The sequence below is a fragment of the Aotus nancymaae genome, unplaced genomic scaffold (genome assembly GCF_030222135.1).
Source record: "Aotus nancymaae isolate 86718 unplaced genomic scaffold, 86718_ANA_hifiasm-v0.15.2.pri h1tg000006l, whole genome shotgun sequence".
Lineage (NCBI taxonomy): Eukaryota > Metazoa > Chordata > Mammalia > Primates > Aotidae > Aotus > Aotus nancymaae.
In genome coordinates this window covers 56,913,150-56,931,941 of record NW_026988417.1, presented here as the reverse complement: position 1 = coordinate 56,931,941, position 18,792 = coordinate 56,913,150, and the positions used below count along the sequence as shown (strand labels likewise).

General features: G+C 32.9%; 1 protein-coding gene across 18 annotated transcripts in view; it reads right to left on the bottom strand.

Moving 5' to 3' along the window:
* Positions 1–18,792, bottom strand: part of ADGRL3 (adhesion G protein-coupled receptor L3) — an 837,546-nt gene that overhangs the window by 73,779 nt on the left and 744,975 nt on the right. For all 18 annotated transcript variants that reach the window (XM_064367447.1, XM_012453251.3, XM_064367451.1 and 15 more), the window contains 3 exons: positions 14,854–15,074; positions 2,254–2,320; positions 374–465 (listed from right to left, as the gene is read on the bottom strand). In XM_064367447.1, the coding sequence (XP_064223517.1) occupies positions 374–465; positions 2,254–2,320; positions 14,854–15,074 (380 nt within the window). The remainder of the gene's footprint in view (positions 1–373; positions 466–2,253; positions 2,321–14,853; positions 15,075–18,792) is intronic.

Sequence of the window (18,792 nt, the reverse complement as noted above, 5' to 3'; positions counted from 1 at the left end):
AACCAAGTTTGCACCATTGCACTCCAGCCTGGGTAACAAGAGTTACTCAAAAAAATAAAATAAAATAAAAATAATAATCTGTCCTAAATAGAAACATTGTGTTTGTTTTTGGGACAAAATGAATATATATATTTAAAATTAACATGTTCTAAACAAGAATTTAGGAGAAAAAGTATCTTTGAAATCAGAACTTTATTATACGTATTTTCTGGCAGATCAAGTCACTTTGATGGTCAATCAATAATCTTATTCAGGAAAGATAATACACGCATATTCTTTATCATTTTGTCATAAGATTTTGACATAAAAGAAAGGATAGTTTGGAGTATAAATATAAGGCAACCTACAGAAAACAAAAATAAAAATCACTTACTTGATATTATCAAGACAGCCTGATTCAGGTTTCAGTATAGCAGTATGATGAAACATTTTATATAAAGCAATCCCAAGGAAGATTACATTAAGCTGGAATGCAAAAGGTAGTGTTATGTAGCATAACTGGAGTAGAAAATAAACAAAAACAAAATCTATTCTCTGTAACAGATGAGATGTTCTGGGAAATTAGGTCTCACTACACTTTTAAAGGAATTGGATCAGAGATGACTGCCTAGCGTTTTAGTAAAGGCAAGAAGCCAGTTTTGGGAATTGGGATACCACTGAGTTACAAAGCACTGCTATGCCAAATCACACAAATACAAAATCAGCATCAGCTGGAATGATGCTGTGGAAATTTTGAAACAATTCAAAGCCTAGTGTATGTCAAAACAAAAACAATACTTTTTAAAGATGTGTTACTATTTCTACACTCTGAATGTTTGTCTGAATTTATTGTTTAGTGACATATTTTCAAATACCATATTACAAAAATACAAATACTAAAATCAATATATTTTTGTGTAGCTGGCTCAAAAAGATTATAAAATGTTGGCTAAATTCTGATGCTATAATAAACTAGGACTAAAGTAAAAGAAATCCCCAATGGTATTGTCATATCACTGGAAACAGAGAAAGTATAAAATTTAAAACAAAACAGAAATAAAGTTCTCATGTAAACTTTATATATCACACAAAACTAAACTGTATTTAACAAACCACGTAGTGAATTGCCCTTTACCACTTGATTAATTTATACATTCCATAACTTGGCAATAAAAGTCCTGAAATTCATTCAAAAATACATGTTCACAATACTATATCAATCATCCCCAAATCCAAAAAGTCTACAAAGTGAGAGTTATTTAAAAAAAAATCCATTCAGTGGCCCCTAACATGAACGAAATCTAAATGGTGGGAAAACCTAATTTGAATTGACATAAGGCTGCCCATGGTCTTTCTATTACTTGCTCTTACCTTTCCTTTTTCCTTTTTTTTTCTGGTGAAATATTGTCTTCAATTACAGAGTGCTCCCTAGTCACTGTGAGTATTGGTTGATATGTTTTGATTTTGGGTAACTGCCTATTCCTCACTAGGGATATTGTATATTATGCAGTATATGTACCATATTATCTTTTCAAAGTCTGAAAAATTTCCGATTCCAAAATGCATCTTATACCAAAGATTTCAGATAAGAAACTGTAAACCTATATTTATCCAAAGTCAATAGGCTAATATTTTATTCACAAGATGGAGAGCAACTTTTATTTTTAAAATGACTATATAAACCATTATACTAATAGTTTAATCTAAATTAAGTTAATTCATTTTTGAAACCAAAATATTATGGATCTAAAAACAGAAAAGAAAATATGATTCCAAAATATGTCTAATGTGATTGTGCCATTCTCAAGTAAAATTTTAAAGTTTTGCTTTTAAATTTTAAAGTTTTCAAGATTCATATACAAAACAAAGCTGATAGGAATAGTTGGGTGTTTTCCCATCTCTCTAATTTCTGTCAGTTCCCAATTCAAATTATTCAAAAGAAAAATAATGGAAATACACTACTGTCAAACTTAGACTCATCACTGTTCAAATATCTATAGAACCAAATGGATTATGTTGGATTGGACCCTTGAGTAGCTATTATATTGCATAAGCTTTTGCAAATGCATATTTTCTTATTCCAACAGTTTTGATTAACTATTTTACAACATAAAAGTAGACGATAATGAGTGTTTAATTGCTTGAATTATGTAGGGTCAAATAAGTACATGCTTTCCCCAAATTAACCTCTGTAAATTAAAGATAGTCAGTACTGGGATAGTGAAAGTTTTATTTCTTGACCTGGGAAACACAGAGTTAATTAGGAATTCTTACCATAATTATCAAGGTTGCTGGTCCTATAAAACTCCAAATGAAGTAGGTGTCAAGTCGGAGCCAACATCTGCAATGAAACACAAGGGAGAGAAGGCATTCAAGGACTGGGTATGGGACATACATCAGGAGTGAGCGAGTGACAGAGAAGAATGTGAGCTGCAAAGCATTCCACTGGGAGACAGGAAATATTACATTGCTTGTTCATTTAAATGCTGAATTATGTGCCCAATTTCTGACAGCACTATTGATTGAGTAAGATAATTACCCCTGGAGGAAGCAGGAAAAAGTGGCACTGGGCCTATTTGCTAAGGCCTTTTGTGTCTGTCATAGAAACTTTAAAAAAAAGAGAAAGAAAGAAAGAAAAAGCCATACACATAGTCATTACATCGAGTAGCTTTAAGCTATCCTTTTCTCTCCAATTATGGTGCTACATAACCTGTCTATCAGCTGTCGGGCAAAGTGACATTTTCCTGTCAAGAAGATCTGAGGAAATGCAGTACAAAGAAGAAATAAATTTGGTATCAGAAGATTGAAGTTTAATTAGGTTGGGCAGCCAACCTTTGAGATTTCTGGAGTCTTAAAAAGTGCATTGTTACTGCTCATACTTCTGGGGTTGCAAATGATCCTTAGCATCCCATGAAGCTGATTCATGACCCAAAAGTAAATTATTAATCACTTAATTTCAGCTACATTTAATACTCCCCAATTCTTAAAACCTCTGGGAAATTCCACTTCCATTCTTCAGGATGACAAGAAGACAAAAATGGAAGTGACTAGTTATGAGAAAGATTAATGTAAATTTTGAACAAATTACATTTGATGTTAAAAATAATATATTGAATTATTTGCCATTTTGCCAGATATGAGGCATAATCAAGAAGAAAAGATCTCCAGTGGTAAATATTCAAGACTGGTTTGCTATATAATAAAAATGTGCAAATCCTAAGTACTCAAATATTTCCGTGATAATAAAAGTTACTTACTAAGTAATAATGGAATATCAGAAAAACTATTAAGAAGGGAAATTAGAAATGCCTATCAAAAAAGGAATGAATAAATACAATATTTTCTATTCCTTAGATGAAATGTTACAAAATAGTTAAAAAAAAGGAAGTAGATCTACATATGTCAATAGGATAAATAAAAAAACAAAGTTGGGTGCTGGGCGTGGTGTCTCACATCTGTAATTCCAGCATTTTGGGAGGCCATGGCAGGCAGTTCACTAGAGCCCAGGAGTTTGAGACCAGACTAGGCAACATGGTGAAACTCTGTCTCTGCAAAAATTAGCTGGGCATGGTGGTGTGTCCCTGTAGTCCCACCTCGCAGAAGGCTGAGGTGGAAGGATCACCTAAACCCGGGTAGTTGAGGCTGCAGTGAGCTGAAATCACACCCAGGCTGGAATGCAGTGTGAGACACCAGCATTCCAGCCTGGGTGACAGAGTGAGACTCTGTCTCAAAAAAAAAAAAAAAAGATGGGTAAAAAAGTAAGGTAAAGAATCTAAACCATAACTATATCAAATGTATATATAATAGCATATATATATGTTAAACATACACACTACAGATATTAAAAACTACACACAATGTATTTTTGATGGAGATATAAAAAATATATATCTCTCCATCAAAACATATGTATATATATATACATATATATAAAACATATAAATATGTTATTTAATGGAAAGAAAAAAAACCCACGAAACTCATGTTAGTGGTTTCCTCCCACATAAGAGTAGAGAGCACCTAGAAGTGGACCCAATGGGCTTTAGCCATATGTTTTAGGTTAGTAATTACTGACAGCAAATACACTAAAATACTAACAGTTTTAGCATCTGAGTGGTGGAGGCAATGATGTTAATTATGGTTTTTGGCTTCCTTTACTTTGCTATAACTTTAAACTTATTTTAAGAGCTAGATTTTAAGCAAAAAAAAAAAAAAAAAAAAGCCTTGAACCAAAACAAATTGCAACAAAAAGCCTGTTTTAAAACAATGAAGAGGGTGAGCACACCGGCTCACCCCTGTTATCCCAGCACTTTGGGAGTCCAAGGCAAGAGGATCACTTGAGTCCAGGAGTTTGAGACCAGCCTGGATAATATAGTCAGACCTCATCTCTACAAAAAAAAAAAAAAAAAAAAAAAAAAATTTAGCTGGAGATGGTGTTGCATGCCTGTGGTCCCAGCTACTCAGGAGGCTGAAGTGGAAGGATGGTTTTAGCCCAGGAGGCCCAGGCTGTGGTGAATCATGAACCGGGCACTGTACTCCAGCCTGAGCAACAGAGTGAGACTCCGTCTCAAACAAAAACAAAACAAAAACCAAAAATGAAGTCTGGCCTTCTTCTATTAAGTTAACCACATGTAAACTAATTTCAATAGAAGTACAATAGGCACTCTAAAAAGAAACTAACTGCAAGTTCCTATTTTTTATGTAGACAAGGTAATTTCTATATTCAAAGTAAACACAATAATCCTGTTTGAAAAAATGCTATTAGTGAAGCAATCAATGCTTAGTTAAAAACTATTGGTTTGTTTGGATAATTAGTTACCCTTTTGTTGTGGTGGTGTTCAAAAAACTTGATCATAGGAAATAGAAGTGTGGTGCCAAATATAAGCAGAAACAAATCAGAGAATTCAAGGTTGAAATATGAACATAGTCTTCATTCTGACCATAGGCTATCTTGTTACCAGCCTAATAAAAGAGAGAGTGTGTATATGTGTGTATGAGAGACAGCGAGAGAGAGAGAGAGAGAGAGAGAAAGAGAGAGAGAGAGAGAGACAGAAAAGAAACTCTTGGGAAAGGAAGATTTTCATGGGCCTTTCTGGGTTCCAAACAAAGATTATATTTTCCCTCAGGGTAAAAACAATGAAGGAGCCTGGGCCCATGGCTCATGCCTGTAATCCCAGCACTTTGGGAGGCCGAGGCAGGCAGATCACTTGAGGTCAGGAGTTCAAGACCAGTCTCCATGTCCAACTTGGTGAAACCCCGTCTCTACTAAAAATATAAAAATCAGCTGGGCATGGTGGTGTGTGCCTGCAATCCTACATACTTGGGAGGTTGAGGCAGGAGAATCGCTGGAACCCGAGGGGCGGAGGTTGCAGTGAGCTGAGATCCTGCCATCGCACTCCAGATCGGGCAATGGAATGAGACTTTGTCTCAAAACAAAAACAAAAGCAAAAACAAAAAAACAATGAAGAACAAAACCAAAACATGGACATTTTCCCAGTCTAGATCAGACAGATACAGATCAGACAGATACACACACACACACACACACACACACACACACACACAATTGTAGCTCATGAATGCTGCTGAAATTACAGCAACATGATATAATAGTAATAATACATTTTAAGAAGGACTGTTAATAATGCAGCTCTTGTTATTTTGCAGGTCAAATAAGTTTTTGAAAGCTAATCTGAGAACTAAAACACATTTTCAGAAAAATTTTTAATAGGAAAATATGCTCCACAATCTTCTATAGAAGATTATTTTACAAGTTAAGGAATCTTAAATAAATACTTTTAATTATATTATTAACAGTTGTCTTGGACTAAGGGAATTTTAAAATTTTAAATAATCTCACCAAACGCTTTGTTAAAATAAAATAGTATCATTAAATTATAGCCTTGCAAACTTTGCTTTTTTGAAAATGGTCTCAGCTTAGCTAATGCTTTATTTGGAAATGTGCTTTTGGCAATAATAATCGTTTCTAAATGTAAAAGGGCAACTCAAAATGATTATTTTTATTCATTAAGAAAAAATTTTATATCTATTTGGTAGAATGGATTTACATTTCCTTTGGAATTGAACAGTGAAAGAGGCAATATAAAATACATAAAGTGTACTTAGTAAATCATCCCTCCATGAGGGCCGCTGGGGCTTTACTCTCTTCTGGAAAGCTGTGTGGCAAGAATCCCTTTTCTAATTTGATTGCCATATGGCCACACCTGCTGTTGTTTCTGGCCACATGCTGGCTTTCTCAAAGCCTTCTGCGTTTCCTCCTCTTCCAATTAACTACCTTAAAAATTTGCATGATTCCTGTCCCAGTTCCCTGTGCCTATGTTAAAAAATTTCACTGAGGCTTTAAGGTGGATAAGAATATTACGTGGGTCTATATATATATGCCTGGGCACGTATATCCTACCTCTGAGTTTTCTTTTAGAAGTCTGGCCATTCAATGACATTTAGATACAATGTAAAAACACTGGTTGAGATGAGACAAAGCTAGAAGAACAATTTATCATGCTAAACACACTGAAGTCCAGCTTGTGAATGGTAAGAGAGACCCACTATTGAAGAATACAATTTATCTGAAAATCGTCTTTATCTACCAAGCAATATTTAATTTGTGAAATTAGTAATTTGGATTGGCCATTCACATTTAATTTTTAAGAAATACCATTTCGTTTTTATAAATGAAATTGAATCATATATATATAATCTATACATTATGTTTATAAAAGTGCTGTAACAAAAGACAGAACAGACTTGAGAAAGCAAGTGCATTCTGACCACACGTTTTTTTCACTCATGTTTATTTGAGGCAATAGTAAAAACCTTTGATATTAGATATATTCTGTAATTCAAAAAAACATTTGTCATTTCCACAAAACTTGACCTCTTTTTCATTTATCTAATACAAATATGTTATTGAAATTCATTTTGTAGCATAATTGTTTTCAAATAGTAAAAGTAACATATATTGCTAATATATGATGAAGTCTTACTTAATTATACAAATTTATTGATCTCCGAACTCTGAAGAACTGGTGTTAACCCAGAAGAATAAATTGTCATTCTCCTTGTGAATTGTTCTATTTTAAAATATTAACCAAAGTTTTTTAGAGTAACATAAATTAGCAATATGTTTGTTTCACTTTCTACAGGATATTTAAATCAGAGACTAAATTATTCTTGATGAATATTAAATGTAACCAGTAAACAATCTTTGGCTACTATTAGATCATGAAATTTACAAGGCTTAATCATATCAAATTGTTTATAAGAATTTTTAAAATATGCAATATCCTGTTCTCTGTAACATTTGCCTATATATATATGTGTTGTGTATATATGTGTATATGTGTGTGTGTATATATATATAGGCAAATGCATATATATACACATATATACATATTTATGTGTGTGTGTACATGTATACATTTGCCTATATATGTGTATGTGTGTATATATACATATATAGGGGTATATATATATAGGTAAATGCATATATATGTGTTATATATAGGCAAATGCATATATATATACTTAAATACACATATTTATGTGTGTGTGTACATGTATACATTTGCCTATATATGTGTATGTGTATATATATACATATATAGGTATATATATATATATATATATAGGTAAATGCATATATATATGTGTTATATATAGGCAAATGCATATATATACACTTATATACACATATTTATGTGTGTGTGTACATGTATACATTTGCCTATATATGTGTATGTGTATATATATACATATACATGTGTATGTATATATATACATGTGTACATTTGCCTATATATATACACATACACACACATATATACATATATACACACACACACACATATATAGGCAAATGTATATATATATACACACACACATACACACACATATAGCAAGATTGAGAGAATAAGAAAAAAGAGAAACTGAGCAAAAAATAAGGGCAAGATGGGAAAAAGGAAATAGGTATACACTCCAAGTATAATAAATCTAGGTCTCAGCTTATTGCATAATATGATTGTTAGGGATTCTTTAATGCCATTTTCATCACAGCACATTCATACATCTAATGTTGAAATACTTTGTAAGCAAGTTCATGAATTATTTAAAAAAGCTTGGTGGAGAGGAATGGAAAGCAGTCAGTGGTGGTCAAGACTAGCATTTGAGGTTCTGCTACAGCGGTGGATGTTAGAATTAAACACTACCTCTAATATATCAAAAGTAGAGTGTGTTGTCTTTATTTCCTGAACATGTTACATTTTTAAAAAGAGTTTCATTATTTTTTTGAGCAAAATGCATCCTATATTCTATCATGGACTATAAAGATAAGAATTATAACTATCTATTATAATTTATTAATACTACTAAATGTTGAGCAATTGCCATGGTCTCATCTTAGTAGAAGATGATATCATAAGAACTGTGTACAAGAAGCCCCTGTGACACAAGTTTACCTATACGACAAACCTTCACATGTACCCCTGAACCTGAAAGTAAAAAAAAAAAAGACTTGTAATCACTACTCCAGTAAATGGATGCTTTTTAATACAATCTATTTTATAATTACAAATAATGTTGCTGATCATGTTTATATTTCTTCATTTGTATCAGCCAAATAATAGTACCAGTAATAATAAAAGTTCTAATTTAATAAATACTTATCTATGCTAGACACTTTATATATATACATACTTCTTACATACATACATACACTTTATGTATATACATACTCTGATTCATAAATGTGTATACACACACACACATACACATACACACACAGTTTCAAACATCAGAATAGTCTTGCTAGGTACTTATAATAACTCCCACTTTATAGATTAGGAATGTGATATTCAGGTAAATTACCCACAGCCACATAGATAATAAGTAGTTGAGACTAAATTTTATTCTAGTTTACCTGACTCCAAACTTTCTGTGGCTATTAGATGTTTCTCTAGAGAATAAAGATATAAATTATAAAACAACTAATTGATAATCATAAATTCTTAATAAGTAGGTGAGAAATTTATATGCTGTATATAATACACCAATTACTAAAACAGGTCTCAAGTCAAAATATCAGATCTTTCTAAATATAAAGTCATCTTGATGTTAGTGAAGATTTTAGTATTATTAAACAGCTTCATCACTGAAATATGACTTATATATCATAAGTCATTTAGCAGAGTATAACTCCAAGGTTTTTAGTATATTTAAGAAATGTGAACCAATCACCATAATTTTATTTTATATTTTCATTTCACCAAAATGAAACCCTATACCCACCAAAAGTCACTCTTCATTGTCCACCCCTCTCTGCCCTGCAATGACCCATCTATACTCTCCCCAATTTTGGCAACCACTATATTTTCTGTCTTTAAAGATTTGCCTATTCTGGACATTTCATATAAATAGCAACATATAATATATAGTCTTTTATAACTGGCCAAACTATAGTCAAACACATCTGGTGATAATATTACAGTAAGGTTGATGCTTCACGTCAATTAAATGTTATAAGAACATTTTATAACATCATATAATAATTGCTTAGAAAAATACTCCTTAAGTGAAAATATGATTTTCTATGAGTTTGAAATGCTTAGAAACTGTGAACAAAATAAGTAAATCTATGCATATAACTTCAGATACCATCAAGATCAATGTTCCTTAACAAATCTCTTTCTTGAATAATACTCTAATCTGATATTTAAAAAAAAATCTATAATCACTTTTCTACCTACATGATTATGCTGGTTAGATAATAAAGTGAAAATAAGGAAATCTGGGGTCCTTTAACTAGCAGAGGAGAGACTACTCCTTTTAGAGATGCTCTTAAGATAGTGAGCTAGGAAGACAAATGTAAAATTTAATGGATAATTTACAACAATTTTCAGATCGTAAAATTTGATTTCAATTATTTTTAATGTCTTGGCTATTCTTCTAGTACTCAAGAATGTTCTGATCGATTATAAATGTTCATGACTTCATCCACACATTTAGAAACTCCTCATCAATTTTTTAGCCCAGATTTTCTCTCCTAGACAGTTCTCTGGGCTTCACCCCTTCCCAGTGTCCTCTCTCCCTTCTCCTGGTACCACTTCTAATTCCTTCTTCCAGTCCACTCATGATGGTACTGCTTTTTCACTTGCAAACATGAGATTGAGTGAAAAATGCTATAAAACATCAATGTGATTTTTTTCTTTAAATAAAAATTTACTGTTCAAACAGTTTTCATGTTTTGGTAATACTGCAATAATTAAAGTTTAAATGAAGTAATTAGTTTCAGGTCATAAAACCAAAGTATTTAGCACTGCATTTCCAAATGTGTCCTGTCTGAATTATTGTTAAGTCAGTGCCAGCCTTTGCTATAATTATCTTCTGACACTATCATATTGATGGCATCACTGAATACCCATATAAATAACAGTCTAAGAGACAAAGAAAGATATAAGGAAGAGATAAATGAAAATGAATGCCCATTAACAGTGTAATTTAAACCTGTGGTATATTAGCAAAAGTTTTTTTTAAAAGATTATTGGTTTTTTAAATGGATTTTTAAAATGTCTGATTATTTTAACCAAATGTTATTCTAAGAACATTCTTGAAAATAATGTCGTTACAGATAAAAAGATTTTGTTAAACAAATAATGGCTCTTTACAAGCACTGCAAATTGATGGCAAACTAAGCAACTTCTCTAAATCAAATTCTATGCTTTGTGTGTATGTGTTTTATACATAATAATAAATTCAATAGCCCTAATAACATTTCATAGAAAACATATGAAAATCCATCAGCCAGATGGAATATGATAGTTATCTCTGTATCTATTAAAATAGCATTTATTTAACCTACAAAACAATTTTATCTCTGATTTTATCTCCTACCATTAATATAATTCTCCAAATTTTAGAAATGTAAGGTATTATTATTATATTAAAGGTTTCAGAAATAAAACCTCATTGTCAGTATAATAAACAAATACATTAAGAGCAGAGAAAAGGGAAACAAGTCTATTATTTAAATTATTGTAATAGACATTCAGTGGCTTTATTCTAGATGTACTCTAAGTAGGCAAGACTGAAGAATAAACACTTAAGAATTATGAAGTTCCAAAAACAAGCAAAAAAGACTTCCAAGACATACATTTTACTGTATTGAGCTTAATAATAATTTAAAGAAAATAGCTGACAAGATTTCTCTGATTTCTGGCTAATTTCACTTTATTTTAGACTGTGGATTATATATTTTCATATTAAAAAAAATTTATGTGGTTCATAGGAAGGTAACATTGCAAACAAACCTGAGATAGCAGAGATGTGTGAATAAAAGAGGCACATATTGAGTAAGGAGTAGGAAACGCCATATTAAATAAAAGAAAAACAACACACAACAGCAAGAGAAACTGGGACAAAGACATTCTCAATGATAAGAAACAAAATACATAATTCTATATATAGAAATCCTTTGAGTTGTGTAAAAATTAATGGCTTATATTTTTCATTGCAATGTCTTGATTAAGTCCTGATGGAAGTAATCTGTTCACTTTAACTTCTCAAGTAAACCCCAATGGGTCAGTACTGGTTCTCTTTTCAATACCTTCTTCTTCAGTGGGCAAAATGGCACTGTATAGATGTTGGATTCCATGAATTCCCAAAAAGTAGAAGTCGAACATTTTTTACCTGTATTCTGAATGCTCTCTGTGGACAGTTTATTTAAAATGTACAAACAAGACACTAAAATGTTTTATGCCCGCCTGTGAAATAGTTGAAATAATGAAATTTTCCCTATCTTTTACTCTCTCTTTTCCATCTACCCTCCCCTTTCTCTATATCTGTTTTGCTTCTCTTTGTGTTGGAAAAAGTCATAATTGCAATACTGAAGTATTATTAAGGGTTGTTTTAAATCGCTGCCTGGGAAATGAATTAGCTCCTAGTCTCACACAGTAATAATGTCAGTAAGTGAGAGCTTCCAGTTATGGTGCAGGAAATTAAAGTAATGATGGCCAAAGCTTTAACAAAGTCACAAGAGACTACATATTATTGATTCTAAGAAAAGATAGATTTCTACCGTCCAAAAAATGACATCTGTCTCAAAGTAAATGACTAAAACACAAACCAAACAAATTTCCAAATACCTAAGGAGAAAAAAATTAATGTAAAACAAAAAGGCTATTTGGAACTTCAGGAGAGCAAAATAGAACTACTTAACAATATCTGAAATAGTATAAGGTCACAAATAACTATATTATTCAATTTCTTGGTAGGAAAATGCATTGAGCAAAATGTGAAGTCCCGTATCTAGGTGAAATGACTGCTAGGAGGTTTCGTTTTGTGTTGATGGAAATATTCTAAAATTAGACCTTAGTGATGAATGTATAATACCATGAACATCCTAAAAACAACTGAAGTGTATACTTTAAACTAGTGAGCTTTATATTATATGTATATATCAAAGTTATTATTTTTAAAAAATGAACCTATATCAACCTAAAATCCTCCCCTAAGATATCTTTAGGGCCAATCTCAGATAATGTTTTTGTACTAATCCTAGTCTATTTCAAAAAATGTCACTGGAATGAACAGAAAAATCATAGACTTGATTACAATTCACAAAGGTAAGATTAAAAAATAATTGTTATTAATATATTTAGACAAATGGTTTTAAATAGCCTGTCACTATACTCAAAGACTTAACGGGAATGTCTTCTTTTAATTGTATTGTTGGTGCCTAAAATAGCATATTTCACATATGCTGTTTTAACTATGCTCCCAATAATTCTGGCCTCCTCTCCTTGTCGCTCCCTTTTTATGAATCCTCACTTCTGAGAAGCAAGCTGTTTTATTGCCAGCATGTTCAGACCGCTGATTGCCGGTGGAAAGTCATGAAATTTGGCTTATTAACTTCTGTACAAATTGAAGTTATCTAACCTCATCTGAGCCTTCACTGCTGCTTGAAAATCTTTTTATTAATGTCTAATTGGCTCCTTAGCACATTTTCCATAGTGTTCATTTCAAAGCTTTTCAAATCTGTTCTCTTTAAGTGACCTCACCTATTCACTCAATAGAAATCAACATCTTTGATGGAAAATTTCCTCTGCTTCAAAATTTACCTTTCCTTTCCTTTCCTGCACACTCACCTCAAAAATGTGGGGTCATTTTACAATTTCTAAATAAATAAATAAATAAATAAATAAATATATAATAAATCCTAGTTTATTTGAAATAACCGGACTTGGCTTATCTCACATCTGCTACACATTAGCTCTTTAACCACAGGCAATGCAATAAATTTATCTAGTATTTGATTTTCTCACCTGGAAAATTAGTGCCATGGACTTTGCAAATTCTAAAACCACTTTTAGTAATAAATCAAGATTTTTCTAATCTTGTGTTTAGTCTCGTGTTTTTCTATCCCCCAGGACTTTTCCCTTTCATTTGGCCCATCTATTCTATAAGGAATTTTCTCTCCACAAATCTCCTTCTATTAATTTGATTCTTCTCACCCTAGATATGCTTAAGACTTCATCTTTAAAACCTTCCTTCATGATTATCATTTAAGTTAATATTTTCACTATATTTCAATCAACTTACTTCCGGGTGTAAATAACACTCTTACTACTGACTTATCTCTTCACACCTTCCAATTTGCCTTCTTCTTCCAGTACTTTGCACAAATGGCTGTTGCACTATTTGGGAGGCTGAGGCAGGAGGATCACTTGAGCCCAGAAGTTCCAGCAGCCCAGGCAACATAGAGATCCCGCCTCTTAAAAAAAAAGACTTGTTACAGAGGTCAAATGTTTTTGTTTTTCTGTCTTTTTATAACTTAAACTAATTTTGACATAAAACACCACTGATGGTAGTTTTTTGTTCTTGTTTTGTTTTGCCTCTTAGAGATGAGGTTTCACTCTGTCATCCAGGCTGGAGTAAGGTGGCATAATCACAGCTCACTGTAACCTTGAAAGCCTGGGCTCAGGTGACTCCCCTGCCTCAGCATCCTAAGTAGCTTCATAGGTATGCACCACCGTGTCTGGTCACTGGTGGTGTTCTGAAACACCATCTTGACACTTTCTTCTCACTTCCCTTGAATCTGAATCTCATGGTAACCTTTCTAAGTGTCTGCTTACCTCTTATTTTTTCTCCTGGGGCTATGTTCTAAATATGATTATTCATCAGAGATCTATCTTGGTTTCCTTTCTAATCTTCTTCTAATAAAACTTTGATTTACTCTGGGGTTCTCAACTGTTATATGTATGTAGATTAAAAATATATTTTTATCTGAACTTCATCCTAATACGCTGTGCATCTCCATGTATATGTCTTACTAATTTAAAGCTATGTTGAAAACAAAATTCATCACTCTACCTCAATGCCTACCTAGAAAAAAGGGGGAAAACACAAGCTGTCCCTGTTCCTATACTCTTTCTCTTGATGACATGAAAGGTTTTCCAGTGACTCGAACTGACTTGTCAGGAAGTAGAGAAGACACCAGTGTCAGGGGCTACACCGTCCTGTGCTAGCAGACTAGCAAACAGCTATTCATGCAGCTAGTTCTTCCTTTGACAAACATCTTGATTTTCTGAAGAAAAATAAAATTATGACCTCTTTGTAATTATGCATAGTTATGATGTAGATGTGGAAAAGTTGTGCCATTTTAAAACAGCATCATGGTAAGTCTCAATGTATTTTTTTTCTTTTTACATCATAACCAAAGTATAACCATGGACTGACATACACAGATTTGCTGCTCCAGTTCCTTCATTTATTGCTGTGAGGTAATATAAAGACTTTAGCTTCTAAGAAAATCCAACACTTTATTTCACCTAGATTTAAAAAGAAAGAAAACAATAAACTTACACTTTATCTGTTCCATAACTCCTGTAGTCTACTGCAGCTGACACAGCCACGATGAGTGCAGGCATCCCATAGCCGACCAGATAAAAGTATTTTCTACGTGAATGTTCACTCTCAAAAACCTCCACCAGCATGATATAGAGCTGCACTCCCTCCAGAAACATCCAGGTGAAGGCAGCCAAGAAGAAGAAATGTAAGAGGGCAGCGAAAACAGCACAGGCAATCTAGGAAAAGGAACAAATGACTTAACCAAATCACTACCACATGGAATACTGGTCAACTGCCATAAAACCAAATTAAATATTTACCAAGACTGCATAACAACACGTCTGCAAAATAATAATCCAGAGAAGATTCTTAAAACACAGATATTAAAACTAATATACTTAAATATAACCTATCTTTGAAAACTGCCTTTAACATTAATAATGGCTTATGGATGACAGCATATCATTAGAATAAAAAAATTATAATACTTAGGAAAAATTCTAATAAGAGCCCATGAATAATTATTCCTGAGATTAGCAGAAAGATTTTTAAATAGATTTTAGGAACTTTTTCTCTTGGCCATAATCATGTGTATACTAACATACTAAGTTCTTCAACTGTCAATGAAAGAGAAACATTAGAACTAAGGGGAAAATTAAATAGTGTAATTAATTGCAGTAAGTTAATGATGATATTGTTAGTAATTGTTTATTTCATGATGATATTATTAATTATTTGTAATTGTTTGGTTATTTCTTCCCAAAAGGATTTAAGGTGGTGTTGGAAAATTCATGGTGAACATAATTAAAAACGGATCTGGTTAAAATTAAATGTTCCCAAACTGCTTTCTTTCTCTGAATTTTTGTTATCATACTAAATATTGATTTAGACAACCTTGGTCAAAAAAGGCAGCCAGCTCTTATTTTTGTATATTTTCTAAACTATACAATTTTCAGCTGAGAAACTATCAATTCCTTACTCTCATGTCAATTCCTGAATTCTCATTTCTTTCAGTTCTTCTTCCTTATAGGAAGAAGAATAGAATTCCTGAATTCTATTATAGGAATTCTTCCTTATAGAATTCCTGAATTCTCATTTATTTCAGTTCTTCTTCCTCATAGTTCTTCTTCCTGACTAGTTCTAGTGCAGTGGCTCATGCCTGTAATACCAGTACTTTGGGAGGCCGAGGCAAGGCAGATCAGGAGGTCAGGAGGTCGAGACAAGCCTGGCTAACATGGTGAAACTCCGTCTCTACTAAAAATACAAAACATTAGCTGGATGTGGTGGCAGGTGCCTGTAATTCCAGCTACTCAGGAGGCTGAGGCAGGAGAACCCCTTGAACCCGGGAAGTGGAGGTTGCAGAAAGCCGAGACCATACCACAGCACTCCAGCCTGGGCAACAGAGCTAGACTCCATCTAAAAAAAAAAAAAACAAAAAAAAAAATGGAAGCCCTAACTGAAATCTATAGCTGCTACCAGAAGAGGTCAACAAACTTATAGAAGTTACCAGAGTAGTATGGATTCATTGATGAGTATGATCCCTATGAAATAAGACAAAAGGGGAGGTCAAATTTTAGGTTACAAACATGACTTTGAAGGAGAGATCAGGAAGTCCTACATCTGAGGAGCTAGAAAGAAAGCTGGTCCTAAACACTATGTGGAGTGCAGAAAAGGACACCTTGCTAGCAAGTGGAGTGAAGACAAGTTTTGCTGAGCTGCACTCTACACATGTTTTCATATCAATCATTGTTCTTTATATTACTTGTTAGAGATGAGTTTTGTGTGGTATGCAATATTTGGCAAAGTTTTTTATATCATATGTAACATCAGGAAACAAAAATAAGAATAAGGTTTCTAAATGAAAAGAAATCACACAGCATTTGAATTGCAAGCTAACAAGAGAATAAAATGATATATTCTTGGAAAATAACACAATTTTCCATTTCTTGCTTTTTAGAGTTAGAACTTCAACTATTAATTTTTGTTAAATAAGGCTTTACTTTCTTGGGGAAAGAAATGTGTACTTTGATTGCTTATTCATAGGTATGCATTTATGGGGAAAGCTGTCACATTAGTATATGATACCCAATTAAAAATATAATCACCATAATTGTACCCTTCACAGTCATTAATCATGAATGTGTAATCACAAACATGAATCCAACTGCATTTTTATTGTAAAGTACTCCATACATATGGACACATACCAGAAAACAGCATTAAGTGAAGAAACTATTTATTATGCTCAAAGTCTTCTACAAAATGAAACTTTTATGCTCATTTGCAGTTTTATTCATGATAACAAACTTGTATCGTGAATAAATCTTAAGCAAACAGAAACTGCCTCCCAAAAATTATAAGTGGGCATAAAGTCTGTGTAATATATTAAGATATTATCTATTATTTATATTTTCTTCTTGGTTTTACTAACACTGGGCTAGTGCTGTACATTTTTTTCCCTTTTCTTTCCCTTTTCGTCTTCCTCCTTTCCTTGATGTGACTAAATGTAGGCTGCAATAACGTACAGGGTTGGCACTTAAAGACATGACCAGAACTCATGCAAATATAAAGTGTCAAACAAAATTTGGGAAGAGTTTACATATACTAAAAACGATTTGCAGGTTGTACTATTTTCCAAAATACATCAATTGTAAAAAGTCATTTTAGACATGCAGATTTTAATGTAATATCGGCTGATTTTAAGGATATTATAATCTTTAAAACACAATTCTATTTATTAGAAAAAAGATATTTTTTCATTTTCTAAATAATTTTACCAAGGTTCCCTCAATATTGAGCTCTGTGGTTAAAACAAAAGAAAAAAATGATGACAATATGTAGTTCCTTAAAAAGACAAGTTATGAAATAATTTCTGAAGAAATGTACATCTTATTTATTGGTAATGGGAACACAAAATGGTACAGCAACTTTGGAAGACAATTTGTCAGTTTCTTTAAAAAGTAAATACACTCTTACCATGTGATCCACAAATTGTGCTCCCTGGTTTTATCCTAAGGAGTTAAAAACATATGTCCATACAAAAACCTGCACACAAGTGTTCATAGCAGCTTTCTTCATAATTGACAAAAGCATAATTGACATCTTGGGAAGGAGCCAAGATGTTCTTCAGCAAGTGAGTAGATCAGACAATGGTGGTACATCAGACAATGGAATATTATTTAACTCTAAAAATAAATAAGCTATCAAGTCACAAAAAAGCATGGAGGAAATTCAAATATATATATGACCATTTGAGAGAAGCCATGGCCAGGTGTGATGCCTCATGCCTGTAATCCTAGCACTTTGGGAGGCTGAGACGGATGAATCGGATAAGGCCAGGATTTTGAGACCAGACTGAGCAACATGGCGAAACCCTGTCTCTATTAAAAATACAAAAAGTTAACTGAGCATGGTGGCGCATGCTACTCCAGGGGCTGTGGTGGGAGGATTGCTTGAGCCTGCGAGGTGGAGATTGCAGCAAGCCAAGATCATGCCACTGTACTCCCGCCTGAGTGACAGAGTGAGACAGACAGAAAGAAAGAAAGAGAGAGAGAAAGAGAAAAAGAAAGAAAGAAAGGGAAGAAGGGAGGGAGGGAAGGAAGAAAGGAAAGGAAGGAAGTCAGGCAAGAGAAAGAAAGCAAGAAAGAAAGGAAGAAGGAAGGAAAGAACAAAAGAAAGAAGAAAAAATCTAGAAGAAAGAGAGAGACAGAAAGAGAGAGATATCAATCTGAAAAAGCTACATACTATATGATTCCAATTATATGACATTCTGAAAAGCCAAAACCATGGAGACAGTAAAAAATATTAGTGGTTACCAGAGATTAGTGGGAAAGGAGGGATAAACAGAAGCAGCACAGAAGATTTTCAGGGCAGTGAAAAAATTATACTCTAAGGGTAGCTATGTGCCATTATACATTTGTTCAAACCCAGAGAATGTACAATACCTAGTGTGAA